This window comes from Apaloderma vittatum, unplaced genomic scaffold (assembly GCF_000703405.1).
Source record: "Apaloderma vittatum isolate BGI_N311 unplaced genomic scaffold, ASM70340v1 scaffold40883, whole genome shotgun sequence".
NCBI lineage: Eukaryota > Metazoa > Chordata > Aves > Trogoniformes > Trogonidae > Apaloderma > Apaloderma vittatum.
The window spans coordinates 43,297-55,709 of NW_009709474.1; the positions used below are offsets into that span (position 1 = coordinate 43,297).

Here is a 12,413-nt window from a genome sequence, read left to right on the forward strand (position 1 = left end):
TGAAGCTAGTAAAACCTAAAACCACTAGGAATACATACTCTGCATTATTCCGGAAAGAAAACCGAGTCCAAAGTGATTTTAATACTCAGTTTCATAGTGGGTTTTAGCTTTTTTTTTCTTTTCTCTGTGCCCCCCACCCCCTGTTTTTCATATCACTAGGTAATTGAAATAGCCAGAACAAGTAATCACTCAAATCCTCATTACCTTACAGACCTGGCCAACAGAGGCATGCTGCACACAGTATATTAAAAGAAACTTATCTAACAGGATTAGCTTTCAAGATGTGAACTGCATTGATTTTTTGCTGAAAGCCACAGGAAAGAAAAACATCCAGGGGATTGCAGTCAACATTCAATATTTTAGAAGCCTCACATCGATTGACAGAACAGGTAGGACTGAGTTCAGAGGACAAAATACTGGTTAAGCGAATACAGTCACTGAATCACAAGTTACCAAATCCTCTCAATCCTAATGCTTTATAAGGCAACAGCAATTCAGCTGTTCTTCTAAAAAATTACTATTTAGAGTAGCTAAATTATCTAGTAAAGAATATCCAAGAAAGTCCTTCTCTGAAATTCAGCATTAATACTCTCAATAATATAAGAGCTTCTTAAAAATACTTGTTATGCCACCCAGGACAAATACATCACTCAATATTAAAATAAGCCACCAGATTTCTGGTTAATACTAAAATTTTTCATTGCATTTTACAAGTGGATTTGCTTGACTTTAAGTTCCACTTTGAACATTACAAGTTATCTGCAGCTCTAGCTGTGAGGGTGCAACAGCGGAGCTCTCAGCGAAGCATGGTGTCTAGTAGCAGAGCAAGAACAGCTTAAATTCCACATTCAAACATGAATAGCATTTTATACCTAATGCATCAGTGGACTTGTAATCATAGGTCCATCAGCTTTTATATTTATTCAAACACAGAACTATGCATTTCTTTTTCTTGCTCTCAGTGAGAAGGCTACTATTTTTTCCTGCACAAAGATACCAAACTGAGTTTTTTATTCCAGCTTCTCCTTCTGACCAAGGGATCTGACAGCATAGGCAGTGCGTACCAGGAGGCCAATACTAGATGGAGAAGATTATGAAGGCTCCACTAAGCAACTGAAGCTCCAAACACGTTTTAACCCTGACTTCTCTGTAGGAAACCATTAACACTGTATAAATTCCTATTGATGGTCAAGATAAAGAACAGATTGAGAGTACAATTACCTTACTGAAGGATAAATTATAAGTGTAGATATTTGAATTAAGTTGTTTATTTGCAAGCCATAACAATTAGCTTGAGGAAGCTGAAAAAAGTAAGACAAAGGAAAACCCGATTTTAAAATACACACAGGTTCACACTACTGTCAGATTCTAGCAAGGGAACTCAAGGTAATTAAGTTAATGTGCATATGTAGCTGAAGGATTGAGGCCAAGGGGGATTAAAAAGCAGAAACTATAGCAACAGACTAGGGACAATAGCCGAGGCATTCAGTGCAAGTGAACTTTTCCCCTTTAAACCTGTGGGTGCTATGGAAAATCCAATTCAAACTGTGACTAGGTAAAATCATAGTATGGAAGAGTTTTAGAAAGGTAAATACCACCGTTCAATTTAAGAGATTCAACTTTACTCTAAAATAGCTGGTCAGCTTCACAGGCAAATATTCTCCCTCCTCCCCACCACCATCATGGGGAAAGCCTTTCAATCCGTTTCAGAAACACTGCAATATGCAGCAGAATTTGTTTTAGAAATCTCACTGTATATATAAATAAGTTCCTTTCACCGATTTAGGTGAATTTTCAAGCCTGAGTTAAATTCTTGCAAACAAAACAGCCGTTTGTACTTAGAGATTCTATCAAATCCTATGTATGTGTTACACAGAGCGTTTTATCAAATATTATAGTGTTACACACCTATGAGATAAAACCTAACACTGCAGATATATGTTACTGTGAACAAAGACACAAAACTAAATTAGCTACAAATATATGCATAGCATAGCTTAATTTATTTCTACAGAGCTACAGAACACTGCCAGAAATAGTTACAGTTCAAATGTACTGTGGTATGTCCAAGACATAACTTTTCTAGAAAAGCAGAATGAAATAACTTCCAATTTAGCAACACTAACTACAACTTCTACTTATTCTCTTTTTCAAAAAGAACATCTCCATGTGGTAAAAAATAGGTGCAATGAATTTAATATACACCACCTTCTTATTCCCTGAAAGCTGTGAATAATTTAACCCAGAGGTGTAATTACATGACTGTAGGCATAAATGAAAGGTTTAAGTAATTTTTGTTATTCTGGCAATAAACACAAATACAATTAAGCAAGAACAAAATGAAACAAATTATTGTGCCATAAAGAAGTAACATTTCTGAGAATTACTTTTGGGTTCTTGACAACTAACAAGTTCTGTTTGTCTGACTGTCATTTGCCAGAGCAATATGAAAAACACTTGTTTAGCATATCAGTGTGTAAAATGCTCGAATGGACTTAGCAGTCACTTGGGACTGCCTTGTATGAATAGCTCCCTATTCTTCTGCACAGTACATAAACATGCATACGAAAATCAGTAAGCATTACTACATACATACAGAATAAACGAAGCTATGAAAAATTACCTTTGCTTTTAAATTTTGTGATCCTTATGTTTCAGAGTCTTAACTGCACAAGCAGATTGAGAGAATCTAGTTTCTTCTCAAATGAAAATCTGAATGACTTAAATCTAAACTTTTCTTTTTAGGTGTAAAGAACAAAACCAAAAACCTAACACAGGATCAGCCAAAGTTCTGGTCATAAACAAGGAGCATACAGACAAGTTGCTCTGCTGAGATAAACTCTCCAACAGTTTCTATTCAGTACTCAATCTCCTGGTGACTTCTGTATTATACAGGACACCTGCAGACTACCCCGCCAAATGCTGCTGTCACCTTGACACTAGAATTTCATAACCAAGTTTTTATGATAAAGATACAAAGAAGCTGACTAGATGAATCTTCATGCCAGGTTTTGTGATTTTACTATATTTCTAGGACAGGCAGGAAGACTAATCTTCATAATCCTACCCTGTAAGCCTCGAAGAAATCAATAAAGCTTAACAAAGTAATAAATGGAAGCAAGGAATTTTTTAGTTTGGTAATTGGTGTTCTGAGTTTAGAAAAACAAAGTTCACATGTGATATAAAAATGAAAGGCTGTGTGCTTTTCCAGCAAAATACTGAAGAATTTGTCATAAAGGACAGTGATTTATTACTGTTAAATATATGAATACATAAAATTTATGCCAGTCTAACCCAATGATCTGACTAGTTTTCAAGATTGTGGCCAGCACAAGAATTCTGATAAAAGCACAGAACCCAAAAAAAGGCAACGATACAGTAACTTAGGAAAAGATTTTTCGGCAGATACAAAAAAAGTCATGATTATGTTATCTCTCATGTGTAATTCCAAGTATTGTACATTTTGTTTAATTAAGATTTACTACACAACAAAATCAATGTAGGCTCCCTCAAGGGGTGAAAAGCAGTACCACCATGCTCCACTCAGAATAAAGGACTAGCAACAAGATGGGACAGGACCATTTAAGATATAAAATCTCTGCAAGTCTTTTCTGCACACTAGTCTGAAATTTTAAAATGTCATCAGCATGCTGCCCTCTCAGCAATCAAGCTTAAATACACTGAGTAGTTTTGACTGGAGGATGTACACTACCATGTTTAGTGAAATCACAGTTTAGGAAGAAACTGGTAATGAAGATCACTTCTAAACCATTTTCAAGCAAGTGAATTCCTGGGAAGTCTCAACTTATCTGTAAATCAGGCAATGTGTAAGTAGCAAAAAATGTAACAAGCTGCATTCTGGACATAAACTGCTCTTTGTCAACCTTAGTTTGCCTACTGCTGTGCAAACAGCACCATTCCTGAAGTAAAGCTCAGAAATAATTGGGCTTGTTACTTATTAAATACAACAATCTTCCCCCTCTGTCCTGCTTCTGTGCAGCTCCTTTCTATTATCAGCTGGTAAAAACTGGAATGAAATTAATTGCAACTTTTATTTACCTAGTTACAAAAAGCTGTGAAGTTTTTTGCCACCAGCAGTCAGATCAATAGAAGATTAATTTCCATTAATATTTACAAGCACTATTTTAATTCTTAAGTGATTTACCTCAGATTTCAATTTAGTGTGAAAAGCACTTTGAAGACATCTTCAACTCAATTTCCATTCCAACAGAAAAATTCTCTTTTTCCTTTTTTATATACTCCTCAATCCTGTGCTTTCTGATTTTCTCAAATCTCTTATAAAATGTACTTTTAAAAAGCCTTGGAACATTTTAATCTGTTAAAGTAAATCGTGCAATTTTAATATCTTTCAAATTTTAATGATGGTGACATTCCAATGAAGCAAAGAAAAAAATAAACACAAACATTTAAAACTTATTGCCCAAATGTTTTCAGGTGTTAACATTTGCTTTCTGTTCAGATTTTTAATCGTACTACAATTTGTAATGATGCCATAAATACGCATATTTTATCCAGTTAAAAAAAATTTTAAAAGTTTGTCTAGAGAGAAAATACTGAGGTATGTTTACTACTTTCTTTCCACACACTGTTGGAAATACAGTAATACAAGTTTGTGAAGTTGTCAGAATTAAACAGCTATCAAAGTATTTAGGCAGGTAACATTCATAATACATCTATTGTAAGACTCAACCTCTTTTAAAGTCAGCTCCACCATTTGGAGATCAGATAATCAGTCATTTTGAATAAAACATAGAGAAGAAGAAGGAAGTGTTAGGGCATATTTGACGCACAGCCTTTAAAGAAATGTGAATTAATACAAGCTGTCTTTTCTTGGTTTTTTTAGTTCAGTTTGAAGAAACATAAAGTAATACGCCCTTGTAGGTGGAATAAACTTGTACTTCTCCTACATGAGAGAGCAATCAGAAGCTGACTCCGTTTTTTTTTTATCACCTTGGCAGAAGAATAGCCACGCTCTGCTCTGCACCGTAAAAGAACTCGACAGAAAGACTGTATTATGTACACTCTCCTGAGTCCTCTGCACTTAAGTTTGTCCTCTTCAGCTGGTGGTACACGAGATCCTGCCAGCACAAGTAAAACAAATAAAAGAAAAAAAAAAGTAGTGTATGCCAATGGGAAAAGACCTCTCGCATGTACCTCGCAGAAAAAGAGATACCTGCAGTCCTTGCAGGCATTATGGGAAACAGGCCAAGGGCTCTATGCGTCCTGAATTCTTGCACAAGCCTGAGGCACAGCCACAAACTTTCTCCAAGTACTTGTTAACCTGTACTGCCAACCTCCTCCACCCCTCCGTTTTCTTAATATACCTTCTAAGATAATTCAGACTCTATTTCTTTGCCATCATGAGGATTAAAGACTTGCTGGGAATCTGTAAACAGCAAGATAACTCTTTCAAGAGAGATGAAGTGCATGAGAGGATAGTCTACATGCATCTTATTGACGCTTCTGTTTATTCCTTTAACCTTTAAGCATGTGGCACATAACCTGCAAGAGTCAGCTTTTAAATGCAACTGAGTTACAGTGCATCCAGACAATTGAAGCTCCAGCTTTTACAGGATGCCCAGTTTGGCCCATGGTATAAAACCTCCGCGGAAGATGCATGTCACCATAGTGTGACTGTTCATGCTTATGTCTGTTAATAAGTCAAAAAGGTTTTATTTCAACACAAGAAAAGAAAACCAGGCAAGTAAGTCCCTTTACCATCACCTAGAGTTGGCAGGAGTTAGCTCCTACACAGTGTTCTTTATAAAGGTAGCTTGTGATTTCAATAAACTGATTCTTAAGATGTCGAATACAAGGCATTTGGTTAGTGATACTAATTGGCTTGTTATTTGAACATCTTTTACTTTCAAATTGTTATAACATTCTCTTCCTCAATTTCACAAATTGACCCTCATCAAGAGCTGCTGGTGACCTACAGGAAGTAAGCTGAGGTCTTCTAGCTGTAAGAATTTATATCTAGCTGTAAGAAATTCTATCAATAATTGATGGGAAGTGGGACCTTCTTAAAGGTCAGTGTTCTTCAGTAGCTAAACATTATCTCTTCTGAACACATGATTAGGTCAATAGAATTTCTTTCACTAGTTCCTCCATATGTATGTTTCCACAGTTGCTTTGTCCTTCTATGTAAATACACAGAGAAACATAATATTAATTTCAGTGTCTGAATAACTGTATTAGAAGAACTGACACAAACTGAAGGTTAAAGCAAAAATTGAACCCATTTACTGCAAGGAGAAATTTCGATGGGAATTTTCAACTATTAGAGAATTAAATACTCAAATCCCATTAAACATCAATACAGATTAGGTGCTCATCTTTACAAAACTCTCCTAAAATTCTTAAATACAATGGCAGTGATTAAGTCACACTCTTTAAGCAAAGGTTGCATGAAAACATTATCACTTATTGGGAAAAGGAAAAAAAAAGAAGACAATATCAAACAGCAAAGCATCTTCAAAATCTTGTGCACTTTCTCCATATTACAGAGACAACAAATAACGGGCATAGCACGCTGTCTCAAAATTAGTAATGTTTTTGAACAAAAATGTTTAACACATACATTGACTCATGAAAAAAATAATTTAAGTACAGAATTTCAAGTGAGAAGTTTATAAAAACACTTTAATAATAGAGAAATCTATAGGAATAAGGAGAATGATTTAATGTCTTTATAGTCTGATGTTATGAAGCTGCAGCCACCTAACAACAAAGCAATTTTTTTACTTAGTTCACAACTCCTTGCACCCCCTCACCTAGGATTAGGAATGAAGCACAGTAATGGAAATAGCAAGACTGTTTTTACACATAGGAAACGGTGACAACTGGGAGACTCCATAGCAGCACTCAAGAGACTTCCTTAAGAACTGAGTAACACAAGCAGGGTACTGTAGGATATTACCCCTCTCTGCCACACAACTCTTGCCCCCCAGGCTTTCATTTTATCGACTTGTAACAGCCCACCATCGGCCCCTCATCCTCTTTAGGATGAAATTATCAACATGACTATGAAAGGTCTGGACTAGTCTTAGCAATGTATTGTGTCTATACATCCAGTAATGTACATGAATCATTCCTATTTTCACTGTACCTGTAAGCAATACAATTCCTTTTGCATCTTTAAAAATGTTTAATACTATGCAGTACTTAAAGCCAGTTTAGAAAAGCTATAATACATAAATACTAAATATATCCAAAGGAATAATCATAGTAGCAACCTTTCAATTTCCATGGAAACCCTACGTAGAACACCAGATACAAATCCTAAACAAACATTAATCTCTAAAAACGTATATATATTCCCACTTTGAAGACACAGTCTATAAACCGAAAAGATACTGCAGTATAAAGAACCAACATGAAAAAAAATTTAGCAATCAGCAGAACTGCTGAAGCTCCTGATGCACAGAACTCACAGAGTCAGCCTGTAAAGCATCCCTCACAGCATAGTTGCCCTGCTAATTGCAGCATCTGAAAAACAACACACCATGGCAATGACTAAAATTACTTGAAAACTGACATCTTCTCATGGAATATCTTTAAAAGATTACAAATATACAAAAGCTATCAACAAAAAACCCCCACATTTTCCAGCAACACACTTGTGGCCTGGAGTTGCAGTGTAGAAAGGATGTCTGCACAGATGTCATCCTACTTAAAACAAACAAACAAACAAAACTAATAACAAAACTAACAAAAAAAACCTCAAAACCAACCCCAAACAAAAAAAAAACAGAAGAAAATAAACCAAAAAGGCAAAATTGGAGGTGAGTTAAGAGAAAATCTCTGATCTCTTCAAGGTCATTTCTTACCAGAGCAGAGTTCTTGACCAAAGCTGAGGCTTTGGAAATGTGTTCAGCCCGACCAGAAACAATGTAGGACGTACCACGTGGCAGCTGACTTTATTGTTCCTCCAATCAGAGACGAAAAACTATTACAAGGAAAACTTCCCAGGGCTAAGAAATACCCTGAATATAACACTACAATAACTTGGCTCAGCAGCCTAACATACTTTAAGACCTTTCCCAGAACCCTGTAAAAAAAAAAAAACAAAGTAGAGGTGCCTAATTCCTGGACAGTGTCTGTACACCTTGAGCCTCTGAGCTGTAGAACCTAGTAAATTACTGATTTTCTCACTGGAGAGGGTGCAGCCTGTGATTTTGAGAAGGTGAAAATGAAGTAGGACTTCGGCAAAGATCCAGTTGGGCACTGAAGACCATTTTGTCTCTACTTAAAATCAAATACAGCAGGACAGCACTGACAACTCATCTGCTTGGGGAGCACAGATGTCATTATTTAGGTTTGTAGAGCAAGGAAAGCCATACTCCACAGGCTGAAGCAAAACCACACTCTCCCAGCTACAACTGGGTCAGGATCTAATATCCTGTAAAGCACATCACAAACGGCTAATGCCTGTCCCAACAGTACAATTGTTTCCCCCACATTACACTATGCAGAATACAGAAATTTAAAGAGATGTGCAGACAAGCAGTTCTGTTGATGTTCTTCTAAAAACTGAAGCGATCATCCTTGAGTTCTGAAGGAATGCAAAACAAACTCAGGGGTTTTTTTTGGTTCCTGTTAACCTTTTAAGTAATGCATCACTATTTCTTTATCATTAATATACTTTCAATGTCTTAATAATTAATGTTGACCCAATTTGTTTACTCTTACTTGCCAGTCCAATTACCAGAATTTAAGTAATCTTTAGTATATTCATCTGATGCTTGACACATCTCACATGAAATGAAGAATAGCATACCCAGCTGAGCTTCCACAGCTAATTTTGGGGGAAAAAAAATCAATCCCCTGTGTTAGAATCTGACTGGACTCCAAATTAAATGGTCTTAAATCTTACAGCCAGTAAGTAAGACATCCTAGGTTTCTCTGGCTTGAAATTTAAAAGTGTAAGTTCCATCTTAAACCACACTACCTGATCAGAACAGACGTGAAAAATACCTACAACGTATAGAAAAGGTAAATGTAATCAGAAATACATTGGGGAACAGGCAGAATTTAGATATATTCATTTCTAGGTTTTCACACTGTAGAGGACAAACTGCATTTGTTCACTTTCTAGTGGGCACAAATGAATACAGCACTTCTACCGACTGTGCCACATTTCTTTATTTTTCTTGAGAGATAAAACTGTTGCAACGACAGCTGAATTGAAATAGAGGAAAGTGAATACTAAAGAGTAACAGAATTATGTGCGTAGGGTTAGAAATTAAGTCAGTGTGAACACAGGTAAAGTACTCTAAGTCCAACTACAAAACATAGAGGAAGACAAAAATAATTTTCAAATTGTTACTAACATTGTAATGTGTTGTTTTCTTTCTGTAAAGTAAATTAGATGTTGTGTATGTCCATGTTCCCTAAGAAACACTCGTCCAACCAACCAACTACTTCCAACACAAGGTAAGGAAAAATGTTAACCATTTTGAATTTTCAGTTCCAATTAATTTTGGAAGGATAATACAAATTGTTTTCTAATCTATTCAACTGCTTAGCAGTGAAGTGCAGGAAAGCATGATTTCATTCATTTTTGTCATGACACAGTGAGACATAAGAACACAATTTTATATGATGAAGCAATCCCAGAAGAACAGTATTTCAGATTCTCTCTTAAAAGCTAACTCTGAAATGCACTTTTGTCATCACAGAATTAGAACTTCAGGAAAGATAATTCTACCACTGATACATAATTGTTGTGAAACTTAAAAGCATAAGTGATTATCCACCTCAAACATCACAGGTAACACAGAAGTTTTAAAAACCAGATAAAACAAAAAGGGGGAAAATCAGCTTGATAATTCTCAATAATATTGGATTATAAAATACAAAAGTTTTGACTGTACTGACACTCTGTAAAAATTACTCAGCATTACCTTAGAAATGAGACAGTGACATGAACTGCCATTATTCATTCTTTGAAAGATATCAAGTAAAATGTGCCCAAGACTGATGGTACAGGAAGGACAGAAGCGTAGAACATACACAACCCCAAACTCTCAGTGTCAAACACTGTTACTGTATGCAACTGCACTGCACAGCAGAAACTGGACATGATTTTTAGAGGTAACAGAATTTATTTTAGGCGAAACCTCATTTGGCTATCACCAAAATAAATTTGGCTAAGATGTCCATTCAAGCAGATGAAGTTAGATATTTGCATCTTAAGACAGATAAGACACAATAATATTGTTCTCCTTTAAAGATTCAAAGATTACAAAATCAAGAACTACAGCTTACCAGAAAATCAGAATCAAAACCTATCAACTAACGCACATGTTTAAAACAAAGAAGAAAACTTCAAGTATAAATTCTAAAGTAAAAAAAATGAAATTGTACTTCGATATACACACAATCTGCCATAGTCACATTTTCATAAGCACACATGTTTTGAAATATTACCTGGTAAAAATACCATCCACAACACCAATTGTTGACTCCTCTGCAGGAACATAAGAACCAATCTGTGCCATGACTGTGATAAGTGCAACTTGCTTTATATAGGAGCTCTTCCCTCCCATGTTGGGTCCAGTTATTACCATGACCCTTTCACCATTGCCCTGGAAACATAAAACAATGGTCAAATACACTGTTCTGCACATGGTGCTTTTAGAAGAAAGTCTGGTGCATATATGTGCTTAGAAGGATATAGGACAAGTCCTCAGGATTAAACATTCTGTTTCTAGGTGAACAGCTTCCTTCATTCTTTGGAGTTAATTGCATCCACTTTTCAAGATATTTCAAGATACAAAGTCTCAGTTGCATAGATCTTCTTAAGACCTCTCCGGGCTGGTGAGAGAGAAGCATCACAATCAAGTTTCGTTACTCTTGAGCAAAATGAACAGAGTGAGGGGAAAACCTTCCCTTTCTCCATCAAGGAGGAAAGAAGCCACTCGAAGAACTTTCTTGGAGAAACAGAGAAATTTATCAGCTTTCAGCATAGCCAGTGCTATCCTCATTTGGTTGTGATCTAGATTCTTCACCAGTTAGCGTTCTCACTGCAAAATGGGGAGAAGGTCTGGCAGATGAAGACCTGACCTAGATTTTATACAGTTTCATAATGACTTGCCTTGGTACGACCTGTGCACATTCAAACCGACTTGGCTACAACACGAAATCAGGACATTGCCAACTTTGGGAACACTTAACTGCAACACATATTGTGAGCAGGTGGCATCCAATCTCTGATTTATCGGTGTATCTAACCACTGAAATCCTATGTAAAATGAAATTAGATGCAAGAGCTTGTCTCAGCTGTATGACTCCCTGTTGTACTGCTACGAGCCTACAGCTCCAGAATAAAACTGTCTTCCTCTGGTGCAAGACAATTGCTAATACAAATCATCAATGAATCTATAAAACCTGTCTCATAGCCTGAATCAAGTCTAGGAAATTAAGTTACGTGAGGACAACTAGACTTTTCCTTTCACTGCACATACAGTGAAATTCAACCACTGATGAACTAACCAAAGGTCAGCCTAGTCCATTGGCCCATGGAAGACACATGGAAGAGACAAGCTGTGCATAATGAGCATTAGCGGCACTACTCAGGAAACTTGGAACTGATCAGGCACTGTCCCAACAACAATAACAAAAAATCCCCACAGAATAAACCTCACAATCTTTATAGAATTGTTTTTTTGATTGAGCTTTCACGCTTTTAATAGGGACACAAGTAACATTCCAATACGACTGTCACTTATGTCGTAATTCATACCATAGAGAAGATCCACATCATCAGTATTGATTATATGTAAAAAGCTGTTCAGCTTTTTGCGAAGAAAACCCCATCCATAAGAAAGCTGCAATGAAGTCAAAACTCAGAAAATGCCATTATCAGGAATAAAGGATGGATGTAATAAAATGCATATGACTGTATTAGAACAAAATTCAGAACATTTTGGTGTCCAAGGTATAGTTTCAATATTGGTACTAAAACTTCGTCAGGGCCACCATTTGGCTCAACACAACAGAATTTAAAGATACTTAAAACTAGAATGAGTTCATCTGTTACCAGCCACAGATTTCTTGCATGTGTTTGGTATCCCTCCAGGGTCCTTCCAACCATGCTGTGAGACTGGTGGCTGGTTTGCAAAGCCAGCTTTCAGAAAGAACATATGCTATAACATGAGACAAGAGAACCCATCTGCCCTTACAACTGTAAGCCACCATAATCTAAAATCTCTTTGAAGTTTATGGCTGAAGTTAAAAGTACTAAAATAAATTCAAAAATCTTTGGGGAGGAGAAGGGGAATGGAAGAATAAGATGTTTATTTCTGGACACTGCAGGAACGCTTTTCCTAAAGTTAGACATTCAACAACATTTCAGCTGAAAACGTGACAGGAGATGCTTTTTCCTGCTG

At 36.3% G+C, this 12,413-nt stretch overlaps 1 protein-coding gene across 1 annotated transcript in view; it reads right to left on the reverse strand.

The window, feature by feature from the left end:
• MSH3 (mutS homolog 3) overlaps positions 1 to 12,413 on the reverse strand; it is a 32,670-nt gene that overhangs the window by 12,271 nt on the left and 7,986 nt on the right. The window contains exon 5 of the mRNA XM_009866929.1: positions 10,453 to 10,610. Coding sequence (XP_009865231.1) covers positions 10,453 to 10,610 — 158 coding nt within the window. The remainder of the gene's footprint in view (positions 1 to 10,452; positions 10,611 to 12,413) is intronic.